Here is a 13,703-nt window from a genome sequence, read left to right as displayed (position 1 = left end):
GGACGTCTCTGCGGGCATCTGGGCGTGTCTACGGATGAGCGTCTCTGCGGGCAGGTGGGCATGTCTGCGGGTGGGCGTCTCTGCAGGCGGGCCGGCATCTCTGCGGCCGAGCCCGGAGAGGTAGGAGGTGGTGAGCTCCTGTAGCCTCACTGGTGTCCCGTGTCCCCGCCCTCCCCAGAAAATGGCCCTCCCAGTTTTTGTTTAAAAAAGCAATTAAGAATTTTGTTTGCAACAATCTAATATTCTAATATGTGCTATTTCCTCATGTTTAGTTTTTATCAATAACGTGAAAAAATCTAGGTTGGCTGTAAAATGTACCTCAATAGCATCAATCAACTCCCTGCAATTTTCCCCAAATTTGCCAAAAATGTGCCCGATATGTCCCAATCTCCCTGCAATTTTGGACAAACATTTCCGCACTTTTCTATTGGCCCAGCTTATAACCTACAAAGTCACCGTTTATATATCCCAATAAGTAAAGTATTAGATATAATCGGAGCAAAGTTGCCTGAACCACTCAGAGCCAGCTGCTCAGCGAACTGTCGTGATGAGGTTCTGCTTGATTGTTAAAGTGATTAAGGTTGTTAAAATGAGCAAAACAAACCAAAAAATGTTTTGTAGACATATGTCCGTATACCTAAAATTATACTGTATTTAACTTAAATGAGGTTGTGTGGTCGGGGCTGCCCTGTCACCCTGCTCTGCGCAGGAACAGTATGTGTTGGTCTTGGGCCTCCTGGGCACAGTGCCCCTAGTGGCCTCGGACGTCTTGTGTCTGGATGGTCACCCTGGATATCGTCACTGAGTTCTTTTCCATTGGAGTGACGGTATATCAGGAGTTTATTATTATTAATTGGGAAGAAGATAATTTTGTTTGACCAGGTTTCAGATGTTCAGGCAATTTTAGGATAGATCATTTTAGTATTTCTGTGCATAGAGGATATTAACAGCTGGAACAAGTTAAAGGTGATAGAGGCGAGGTTGCTGGATTCATTTAAGACTGACTTAATGCTGTAATGGGAGGACAGGATCAAGTTTAGCTGTGTTGCCTTCCATAATTGAATGGCAAAATGGAGAAGGTACCAGAGGGTTGCAAGTACCTCAGGATTTGAACACCAAAAATAATTGTTGCCGTAAGGGAAGAGTAGAGAGAAATTTATTTTACTTTGAATTGGCATTAAATTAACTTTTTTAAGTTTGGTCTGTACATACCCTTTTCTAATGGAATACATGAGGAAATCTAAGCACAGAAAACTGAAATACTGGATTTAATATCAAATATAAAGGGTATTTGATGTAGGTCCACTGTTTTGTTCAAGTTCTTGATTAGTAACAGGTTTAGGTGGGAAGAATGAGGAACAAATAGTTATAGCTTTAAATTAAGGACAATAAAAGAGAATAGGAAAATACATGTTTTTTTTAAAAGAAAATGTAAAAGGATGGAAAGAATGCAGAACAAAGTACCAGAACAGGTTGTGGAACAAGGAATCATAAAGGATTTTAAAAAATCTTTATACTAGCCAATTTGCTGGGAATTAGTAATAATTGGTAAAATAAAGTTTTGGACAAGGTTTTAAAACTATAATTAAAAAATGAAGTATCTAGTTACCTGGAGAAGGAGAATATAATTAAGAGCAGCCAGCATGAATTTACCAAAGGAAGGTCATGCTTGACCAAACTTCTCGAATTCTTTGAAGATGTAACCAATAAAGTAGACGAGGAAAAAGCAGTGGGGATGGTGTATCTGGATTTTCAGCAGGCCTTTGATAAAGTGCCACATGAAGTCATGATTAAAACAGGAGCACATGGAATCTTGGGAGAGGTAACTGGAATGGATTAAAGAATGGTTAGGAAACCAAATGATAGGAGTTGCAGAAGCTTCTCAGGATGTCAAAAGGTGGTGTTCCGCAGGGATCTGCTTTAGGACTGCTACTGTTCACCATGTACAATGATTTGGATTCAGGTATACGTGTGGTGTCAGGATTTACAGATAACACCAAACTATTGGTGTGGTAAATAGTGAAGGGGATTGCAGAAGAATGCAAGAAGACATAAAGCAGAATGGGCAAAACAGACAGAAGTTTAAGCACCTCCCAATGTGAAAGTTGCATTATAAATGCAATCTGTTGTTGTCATATAGAAAAATGTGAAGCAGTTCACTTTGGCAGGAAAAATAAGCTGTCTATAGAAAAGACCAAGGGTGGCCAACTTGCAGCCTGTGGGCCACATTATGCGTGCATAAAATATTCGCATGGGCCAAATTGCAGTCCATAGACCTCAGGTTGGCCATCCCTAGTCTAGATAATAGACACCTAAGAGGAGTAGAGTAGCAACCCGTCCTTTGGATGAGAAGTTAAACCGAGATCTGCCTGTTCAGGTGGACATTAAAGATCCCATGGCCCTATTTGAAAAGAGAAGAGAGTTTCTCCTAGTGTCCTGGCTAACAAACCCCCAAAATAAAATTGGTGACTCACTCCGTGGGATTTTGCTGTTTGCGCAACTGGCTGCTGCATTTTGCCCACAAAAACAGAATGATTTGTTTGACCAGTTTCATAGGCTGAAGCTTATAAAGGGAAAATTTAGGACAGACCATTTTAGTGAGTATTTCTTTACATACAAAGATAATTAATGGCTGGAACACTATCCAAGGTCATAGGATGATGAAATAGATGTGCAGAAGGAATCTTTTGGGAAGTTGTAGACTAGATGGGTCAATAGCTGGGCCAGTAGAAAAGTGGGCCGCACTTTTTCAGAGGAATCCGCTACAAACACCCCCCTCCGCTACACATGTGTACACACAGTGTGCTAGGCCCTGGGCCTATGCGTGCTGTTTGCTTAACGCTGCAACTGTGGGTGGAGCGGCTCCACTCGTGCATGCGTGGAGCAGTGAGTTTTAAGATTGCGGAAGCCTCGCGAGTGGGAAATCGGCTTCGTCCGGTGCCCATGGCCTAAACTGAGCTCCTGCAACCAATTCTTGGTAAGTGCTGTACTTTTCAAATTAGCATTTTTAGTGTTTTAAACATGACTACATGTCAGGAACTATATTCCTATAGTTTTAATCCAGATTGTTTCACAAAATGCATCTCTCAAAAGCACTAACAGTGCAGTTCTCTGCAAAATTCAATAAGGACCCCTGATTTTCGGCAAGAGCCGATAAACGCCCTGCAATTTTTGGCAAATATTTCCGCACTTTTCTATTGGCTCAGGTCAACAGTATATTCTTGCCTGAATCTTTTACTATAACAACTTGCATTCACATAGCGCTCTGATGAAGCACTTTGTTAGGGTGAGACAGACTCGGATCTGAATAAACTCGGTGTGGTTAATTCAGTATATTGTAGGTTTCCGCATGGTGGACTTGAAGCCTACGGCCGTGTGATTTGGCGCTGACCTGCGTGCTGTGCATGGCGCACAGTTGCAGAAGGCCGCCGAGTCCCAGAAACTAATGGCGTCCCAGAAATAACTGGAAAAGCTTACAACAGCAGCTGCAACTGACCAGTTTGGATTCCTCTACATTACATACATGTACAGTGATGCTTGGTGACATCAGCAGCAACACCTGATGAACCAGGTGTGTCAGCCTGGCACAGTGGTAGGTAGTACTCTCGACTCTGAGTTGGAAAATTGTGGATTCAAGCCCCACATTGGGATTTCAAATCACATTGTCTAAGGTGACACTCCAGTGCAGTGATGGGGGGGGGGGTTGCATTGTCGGAGGTGCTGTCCTTCGGATAAGACTTTAAACCAAGGTCCCATCTGCCTGTTTAGGTGGATATTAAAGATCCCATGGTACTATTCGAAAAGAGAGTGTCTCTCGGTGTCCTGGCCAACAATCCCCCAAATAAAATTGGTCACTCACTCCATGGCAGTTTGTGGAACATGGCTGAATGCTGTCGCGCTTCATTCAAATAGTGAAACTATTTGAAATGTCTAAAGGATGTGATGTATCAAATGCAATTATTATTATTAATAACCAGGAGTACTAATTGGACTGCAGTATAATATAACCTGTTATTTTGCGGATCACCGTGTTACAATGGTATAATTGTATGCAGTGAATAATGCAATATGAGCAAGTAGTTATTTAGGGAAATAAATTTATAGACCCATAAACTGCAATTTTCAACTAATTGCTCATCTACTTCTCATAAGAATCTGCAGTAGCTGTTTCATTCTCCTTAGAAATATGATTGGGGCTTGATGAAGATCGAAAATAATGGTGCAAAATCCCACTGTGTGTGTTCAAATGTTATCACTACAGCATTCTATGTTCATGGGTTTGTTTTTTGATAGATTGTTGCAATGCCCTTGGTTTTCTTGCTGGGAAAATATTTTTTCATGCAAATTGAACATCTTTTGAGTCCTTCTTCCAAATACTATTTTGAATATTAACTTCTTTATTTTTAATTATTTTTTATTACTTGTCTTCCACCTTCTCTTTTCCGATATACAATGAAGTTTGAATTAGCAGACAAGTGTTATTAGCACCAAGATGAATAGAATTACAGTTGATTGAATTTGCCAAAATTTTATCCCAGAACTAAATGGTAAGTTGTTGGGGTGGTACTTATTTTGGGGTTTCCATCAAGAATAATACAGTACTTGGATTATTTAGCTCCAAAGTACAGTTTACAAATGCTCAATAGAATGCAGCATAAATTACTGTAATCTGGTATTGACCTGGCTTCATGCACATAAGGTTTCTGAATTATTTTTCTTAAATCCCTTACAGACACTAGTGCAGTATGCTGGGAAATGGAAAATCTCTGAAGACCCTTTGCCTTTGTTGGAGGTGTATACAGTGGCCATACAGAGTTACTCTAAAGCACGGCCATACCTCACTTCTGAATGTGAGAATGTATGCTTTGTACTTGATCGACTCGCATTGTAAGTACTACTTCTTCCAGTAGCTTTCAGTTCTTTTCCAGAGGGCTTTTAAGTGGGTGGCTTGACACAAACCATTAACGGTCAATTTTACACCCTGTATTTATACACTTTGGCAATGGTCAACTTGTTTATTTCCTTAAAAAGCTAATTTGCAAATATTTATATAACTGGATAAGCAAAAGATAGATTTTGTGCATGAACCAGTTACTTGTAGACATTGTGAGCTGTATTTTGTATCTCTATCAAATCAGTTATTACAAGTTTATAATTTTCCCCTGAGAATTTTTGATCAGGTTATGAGACTTCAGAGTTACAAAGTATCCAATTAAAAATAACCATTTCATGGAATTGGTCAGATCATTGCTTTTTTTAAAAAATCTTTACGTCTGTGCTTGCATTAAAATACAGCTCAGATGAGGAGGAGAAGAGTATAACAACAAAAAGTTACATTTGTACAGAGCCTTTCACGTCGGGAGGACGTCCCAAGGTGCTGAACAGTTAGGGATTTGGACCCGAGCAGGGTGTTAGGATCCAGAGGGGTGGAGGGCATGGCGGGTAGGGGTACGGGGGTGACCGAAGGCACGCTCAAAGCCGGGTCCAAAGGAGGCAAGGGAGGATGCAAGGCCAAGGGTCTGTGGGATGAAGTTCCAATGTGTGGGGGCAGAGGGGCTGAAAGCCTGACCGCTGATGGTGGGGCAGGCCGGGCGGGGGACATGGAACAGGCTGGAGCCCGATGAATGGAGGGAGCGGATTGGTCTATATTGAGTTAGCAGGTCACAGAGGTACGGAAGGAACAAGGTCATGGAGAGCTTTGAAGGTGAAGATGAGGATGCCCCACCCACTCCATTATCGACGGTCGGGCTTTCACTCTCTGCCTTTCATACCAGAGTGCCTTTGCCTTGCCCCATCCCTTGCCTCCTTCAGAGTCTATTTCAAGACCTTTCTCTTTTGACCAAGTCTCCGGGCATTTCCCCCGCAGCCCACCCCCCCATCCCTGACACTCTTGGTCCCAACCTCTCCTGAATCCAATCCCAACTTGGGTGCAATCCCTCTACTGTCCACCTTCTTGGGATGTATTTTCTATGTGAAAGGTGCTATATAAATACAATTTGTTGTTCCTGTTGTCTTTCACTGGTCCTGAGTATCCTGTGAAGTGGCAGGTGACCAGGAGATTTAATCACAGTCTACTTTGCCTGGTTATGTCACATTGGTGAATTTAGAAAGGTAGCCAAAGCCCAAATTTGGACAAGTTATTTTTACAACTAGTTTTTGAATTGCTAATTGGGAATGTATTATTGAACATTCTACCACAAACAAAAGCTTAAGGCCTACAGTTCATTTTCTGTCTATAAAATGAATAGATCAATATTTTTATTAATTTGGCCGACCTTATCCTATTTCTTATATTAATTACAAATGCTAGTTATAATCTCGCTAGCTATGCCTACTTCCAAGTCAAAAGGAATAGCAGACTTCAAAGGATCAATATTCCTGCTGGCTCTGTCCCATGTGTTGGCTTGGAAATTGGGTCAGGCTGCAGGTGGCTGGAGATGTGCAGCCTGTTCATCCTGTCCTTGGTTTAATTACCTGCTGTGCTAAGGAAGCACGATCGTTGATCCATCGGAATTTTAAAAAAAATCAAAATCTTATCTGAAATTTTCTGTTTTCCCATTGTGTTTTCTTTCTCTTGCATGGTCTAAATGCAAATAAATTCAGTTGTGAATGAATTAGTTTATTATCTAATGACTCAGGAAGGTTACTTAAGCACGCCATTTTTGTGTTCATAAATTTGAACCTAGTCCTGTAATTTGTCTGCTGCTTCTGTTGAACCATTTCAAGTTACTGATGAGCTATTAATTGCATACATCTCATAATGTTTGCAGATTATACCTAAAGTTTAAAAGGTTGATTTTTATTGTAATTGCTATCCTCCTTTCAATTCCCATAGTTGTTTGTACCATCCAGCACTGTACATTCCAATTTTATTTCCTGTTAGCAATCAAAACTTCCTTTTACAATAGAAAATTGTTTAATGCCAAGTAATCTTCCACATAGCCTCTACTTGTTGTTAATTGTGTGCCATTGGATGTGAGATTGGAATTAGAATCATAAAAACTATTAAAAGAATATGTTTTTACCAGGACTGCCTTAATTGTTTCAGCATGGGCTGGATCTCTCTAAGTAGAGAAGTTATAAAATTCCATCTTATTAAACACAGCTGTTTACAGTGCGATTCAACAAAAGGGAAATCTCCACAGAATAGTTTTGGCTGATCAAATACAGCGAAATAACAGTATTTGAAAATAGCCTGCATGTTTTATGTAATAATTTAAACATATAAATTACCTTCTAGCTTTTCTGAACCTTATTTTGAAAGGCAGACCTTTTAGTCTTGGCTTGTAGCAAATTGGCTTTTTTTCCTGGCCATTATTGAATTTTTAAATTGCAGTATTTTTAGTAGCTTCCTTTTTTGTATTTTTATTTTAATCAAAAAAGTTCAAAATGAAAGAACTGTTACAATAGGATTTTCAGACTATCAAATGTGTTTTAATTCAAACAAGCTGTTGAATTCTTTGAAATATTTTCCTGTGCCTCTCTTGATAGCACTGATATCTGGTCGCCTAAGCGGCCAGGATCTCTCAAGTCCTTGTTTGAAGTCAACACTACCTTTCTCATGTATTTTCTCCTCCTTGACCTTCCTTCCCCACCCAATTCAAGTTTGTGGTTATTCCCCTGTCACTTTTGGAAAAACGTTAAACTCATTGTTAATAATCCTTGCGTTTGGATAAGCCACATATTTGGCAATTTTTGCTTTTTGGAAAGCTGCACACAATTTCTGCAAATATCTCAACTATCTGTTGGGCTTTAGGTCAGAAAATGTTAGTTTATATTTCTATGCAAACATGTCATACTCTGAAAATGTTATTCCAACATTTCTTTAGTTTTTTAAATTAAATTAAATGTTTAGGGTTTGAAATTTGGCCCAACCTGAAATGGTATTACAGGATTTCAGTGGTATTATGACATCTTGAATTGCCTTTCACATTGGGTGATTGTCTAGAAACTTTAACAGATATATAAATAAAGAAGTTTTAAGGATATTGTCCAAAAGAAATGTGTTTGGAAAGCAGGTTTGGAAAGCAGAGAGAAAGGTAAGAAAGCAGAGCCACCAATTGTGAGACGGAAAGAGTGAGGAACAAGCATGGACAAGACTCAGGAAAAAGTGGAGGGAATACTCAGTAGAATAGGGCTGAAAGAAATTGCTTACACTGCAGGACAAAACCGCAAAAGGATTTGAAGATAAGAATTAGTCTTAAAAGTCACTGGGGTAGTGTGAGCCAGTTGAAGTTGGTGAAGATGGTAGTGATTTGAAGCTTGTGAACCTAGCTTTGGAGCTCTTTTTAACAAAAGTTTAGAAGAAAGGTGGGGGGGAAGGTTGTTTTCGTCAGCTGAGTCTGATTTGTTCAGTCCATCTGATTTGTCCTCAAACATATGTCAACATAACAGCCAAAAATTTTCAAAATCCAATAAGTGAATTCCTGAAATAACTAAATGATAAAAGTCAGATGTGTTTGCCACTGCATAATTTTCCATTTAAACATGCAACATGTGCATCTACTGCTTCTATTATTGGTACTCTGGATGGTATGTGCTGAAAAATCTTGTCCCTTCTGCAGTGCACACCATGGCAGAAATAAGTCTCTTAATTGAAATTGACTGTTAATGTAGGATATTCTTTTATGTATTCCTCCTGCACCAACTTTAATTCTGGCCTTATTAGTGGTTTAAACTGATGGAAAAATGTTTGGCTTGGCTTTGGTTCAGTAATTTTAAAGCCACAGGTGGGATACTTGTTGGGGGGGAAAAAAAAGTAAGGCTTAAGCGGTTAGAAATAGATGCTTTATTTTGTGGTTGATGTGGTCAGTGGGGCTGCAGGTTCAGACCTACCGTAGAGCATTCTATCCCTAATCTGGGTAGAGTAAAGTCGATACATCAATGGACTTGCAATTTTTAATCTTAGAAATGATGCTTAATCTGAGGTTGCAGGACTGCAAGCATAACCAATATAACTGATCAAAGAGTCTGTGTGGTATCTTGGCATTTCATTAAATGTTGTGCTGTTTTGCAGTTTGTAGTACATAAATGTTGATCGTTGAGTTCCGTTTTCTTGCACAACAACCAACAGAATCCAGATGTTTTTGCTATGTTCTTTGCTCAATGTTTTTTTTAAGATTTGCTGTTTGCTAATGCATATATGCAATTATATTTAAGCTTCAAACAAATCAGTATTTTCATCTTCATAGTTAATGTTCCTTCTTTCTTCTTCCTTTCTCTCCCCCCTCACCCCAATCAATTTAGAACTGGTAATCATTAAAAAAACACAGATAACTTAATCTTTTCTTTATATTTATAACTGTTTCAGAAGCATTTTTGCAAATGCCTTGGAATTCACCCCATTTATATTGTTGGAAAACACCCAAAGCAGCAGTAAAACCAGAACTGGCACGTCTCCTATAGTCCAAGTAAAGCATTACTGCGAAGGAATGGATATTGATGCAAGTTTCTGGAATCCATAAGGGAATATTCATATTGGATAAAAATGCACAAATTGTTCCCCTCAAAGGGAAAACCATTAAGTATCATTACATATTCCAAGGGCAATCATGGAACAAATAACAAAATAGATGTCATATTGCCGCATTTTTCCACTCTTATTGATCTGTTATAGGGCTGCTTGTGGTGTTTGAGGGAATCCCTGTCTGGCCTGACAAACTTTATGTTTCAGTAACTTCATTTTTTTGTATACCAGGAATTCCCAGTCTCACCAAGTCCTGGTAAAATTCAGATCAGACCCAAGTAGCAATGGAGCTCATGCAATTCTCTCAACCAAAGGAGTTGAGTGTTTTAAGTTTTCAGAGGGATCAACCATGACAAAGTGAATGGATTCTTAAAATAGTCAAGGGTTTATCGTCATCATGCTTTGATTCTTTCATTCATCTGAGAATTTTACTTGGACAAACTTTTGGTGATATCAGTTTTCACTTGCTCCAAAATTTAAAAAATAGCTTGATAAATTTGAGCTGTCACATAATTTGACAGCACCAATATTTCCAATAAACTACAAAAATCAATGTTGGAAGTCAGTTTATCTCACAATCAGAACTCCAAAACAGACTAACGCTCCCTGCCATGTTTTTTAAATTTAATTGTGTGTGTTTAGCTGTTGGCTTCCATTACACTAGTGAACTGGACAATCTGCTTTTCTGTCTACTGCTATAATGCATCACTGAAATAATTCACATTCATGAGTAATTAAGTAGAACATTTTTAAATGGTTTATTGTTTCCATGCAGTTTGCCACAAATCTAGTGTGTTTTTTAAAGCCAATATGAATCTTCAATGTGCCACAGAAACGGGTCATCACCTGTACATAGGCGAGTGGCCCATCCTGCAATAGCATTGTATTGCTTGATTTGCATTCTTTTTCTGAGGTGTAAAATGTAGCTCCAAATATTCCATCTTTTGATCTGTTTCTTACAAGTTTTAAGTATCTCTGTAAATAATCTGCATAAATTATAAGGATGTGATATTGTGCATCATACTATAATCATAACAATCATGTGTGCAATAAATGTATAGGCATGACATTTCTGTTTTTACATTTTGGTTTTACATTTCAGTTACATAAACAATGGATCTTGCAGTTTTATTGGGTTGTTGCTTCTTTATTTTTGCAACATTTTCAGTTCAACTTGATCATTTTGTCAGGTAATACAAAAGTATTTGCAATAACTACTAAGAAAACGCTTGCTAAGCTTTTGTATAGTTGGTCAGAGTGTACGTTAAAAATGTAATGGGTAAGCTTGTAATATTGTGTGAAAAGTGGTAACTATTTTCTATTAATGTTTTGATTAATCTATCAGGAGCTGTACTGAACTTTTGCTCTGCTTACCCGATGAAGTACCAGACAAACTCTGGGAGCAGTTTCAGGCCTCTGTGCAGGTAAGTTGAGCTCCTTTGATAGTGTACAGGTGTTGGTAGATAAAATAATTTAGAGGCACATTTCCTTTTTCGCTCTCAATCTTGAGGTCATAAACACAAAAATAGGTACAAAGTTGTCTGATCCTGAGGACTGCACTATCAATAATGCAGTACTCCCCCATTACCTCTGGAACGTCAATTTATTTTATGAGTTGAGATTGTAATGTGGGTTAGGACATAGGAACAGAAGTAGGCCATTCAGCACCTTGGGCCTGTTCTGCCCTTATATTAGATTATGGCTGAAATGTACCCCAACTGCAAATAAGTTCAAAAGGGTTCAAAAGAGCAGTGGAAGAAGGAAAATAAATTAATGGTTTCTACTAAGGCGAGAAATATAAATAAAAAGCAAGTAATTCTGACCTGTCGACTCTTCATAGAATTTTGAGGTTGAAAGTCAAATTTAATTTGAAGTTACCAAAGAGGCATATATTGTCACTGGCACAAGAACTTCCAGATGTTTTGATTTTTTTTGTGGAAAAGTATTTTTTGAAATTGTATTTGAAAACTCAAATCAGTGGTTTGGGTTTGCATAATTAGCCAAAAATAGGCGTGTATTAAAATGTTTAATTATACCTGGCTTTCTCATTAAGCGCACTGGAACGCTACCCTGTGTCAGGGACACTATATAAATGCAAGTTATTATTGTTGTTATCTGATTTTTAAACCAGAAAATTACCGGTGAAGTTTATTAACATCATTACTGCATTTAAAATCTAAGATACATTTTTTTTATATTCTTTTCATTTTTGTTCTGCTGAATTTTTGAACATTTTTACTTAAATGGTGAGTGCTGATAATAGCATCAGGAGAGTTGATTAGGAGTTTGTGGTCATGATCGCCGAGATAGTAAATAGTAAAACTCACTGTATAGTATCAGTCAGGACCATAACATTTAATATAACTTACGCGAAGTCCGAGTTATACGCAAACTGTAGGGATTGTAGAAAATCCAATTTAATCAGAAATCTACACTGCGCATGAGTAATTTATTGCAGCTGATAAATGCACACACATAACGGGATAAGTCTACATTTCTCACAATTCAATGCGTCTTCACCAATCACTGCACCCACACTTATTGGCAAATGTTGGAATCACATTGAGTCGCAGGAAATGAAGTTCTTCCTTACATGTGTCGATGGATGAAGACTACATTTCCCACGATTCAATGCAGCATGCATCGACGGGCCAGGACGTCAATTCCCGAGATTCAAGGCCTCCGGTAAGCGCAGCAGTAATGGAGAGTAGGGGAGCGCTAATACGAGTTAGGAGATGTAGACTAAAGAACTCTGTAAAGTGGTTTTGATAGGAAATTGAATGGGACTTGGGTGAATCTATGAGTTAGGAGTTTATATGATTTATAAATATATGACTTGTGCAAGTTTTACTGTAATATAGTGTTTGTAGAAATGTCCACTTCACTGGAAAAGCACACAATGCTTTTAATGGCCCTTATTCTATTCCCATTTTCCTAGTGTTTTTTGTTCTATAAAATATTTTTTGGTGCTACAGTTGAATATTGAAAAGCCTAGCCTAAACAACACTCATGGTATTACTGCTAAAGCCTATGACTGAATAATGTTATTTTGTGGTGCTTTGAGAAATGGTGCATTTTTTTCCAATATAGCCTTTTATGAGTAACAATTTAATCTGCTATATTTTAGTTTAATCGCTTCACTCCCTGGCACTTCTCTATCTCTTTGACCTCCTCGCTCCCCAATCCACCACCCAGTGTCTCCGCTCGACTGGCACCGGCCTCTTGCTTGTCCCTCACACTTTCTGCTCCACCATTGGAGGTTGCGCTTTCAGCCACTACGCCCCGAAACTATGGAACACTCTCCCTCAATTTCTCCACCTTGCCCCCTCTCTCCCCTTTTTCACGTCCCGCCTTAAAACCTTCCTTTTTGACTGTGCTTACGATTTCCCCCCCCCCCCCCCCCGCCACCCACCCCGGCTCGGAACCAGGCTCCGCCACTGTTAAGTATTCTGAAACGCTACCCTGAGTGGAGGGCGCTATATAAGCGCAAGTTGTTGTTGATTGCAGTATGAAATCATTTTCCGGATGTCAAATTATCGTTAATTTTATTTAGTCGTACAAAAATAATTTACCTAATGGATGCTTATCTCGTAGTGCTAGAAACTCATTGTAGTTGAACTGAAAAAGTAAATTAATATAGAAAAAGCACAACTGTACAGGAATTATACTTTCTATTATAGTTCATTAAGATAAGAGGCTGAATTAATTCAATTTATAGAGAATCAGTTTTTCTGATTTAACACAAACAGCAGCTGTATCCTGTACTTATCAGATTGGGTTGCAGTGTGTAATATGGTTGTCAGGGTGACTGGTTCTGATTTCATATGATCTGATCAGATTTGTATGTTTAAGGATAGGATCATCTAACTTACAATACTTTAGAGTTCCTATTTTGTGTTGTTATGGCTTGTTTTAACCCACATTTTATTATTTTGAATGCAAGAATTCAATACAATTAGTAAAACAGTTTACATTTCAGTAGTGCCTTTTAATATTTACTAGTAGGGATGGTGTTATACTTAGAATAGAAGCATACTTTCTACTTTGGAAGCTTGTTTTCCCATAGAGTACTGTTGATTACTGAACTACCTGCAGTCTAGTCTATTTTAGCAGCAGTGGAAGGGGGTGCTTGGTTGCTTCCTGGCCGAAGTTTAAAATGAATAATTTTCATATTCTATTTCTATCTTTGAAAACATTGTCAAGCTTTAATTATTTGTTTATCAATACAGAATACAGT

The 13,703-nt window shown here is 38.5% G+C and overlaps 1 protein-coding gene across 1 annotated transcript in view; it reads left to right on the top strand.

The window, feature by feature from the left end:
* The window catches only part of LOC103178890 (zinc finger protein 292), a 60,160-nt gene that overhangs the window by 18,204 nt on the left and 28,253 nt on the right, over window positions 1–13,703 (top strand). The window contains 2 exon segments of the mRNA XM_042332925.1: window positions 4,733–4,887; window positions 10,812–10,890. Coding sequence (XP_042188859.1) covers window positions 4,733–4,887; window positions 10,812–10,890 — 234 coding nt within the window.

The sequence above is a fragment of the Callorhinchus milii genome, unplaced genomic scaffold (genome assembly GCF_018977255.1).
Source record: "Callorhinchus milii isolate IMCB2004 unplaced genomic scaffold, IMCB_Cmil_1.0 Scaffold3, whole genome shotgun sequence".
Taxonomy (NCBI): Eukaryota; Metazoa; Chordata; class Chondrichthyes; order Chimaeriformes; family Callorhinchidae; genus Callorhinchus; species Callorhinchus milii.
Note: the sequence above shows the minus strand (reverse complement) of the source record. Positions and strands in the feature narration are given on the sequence as shown.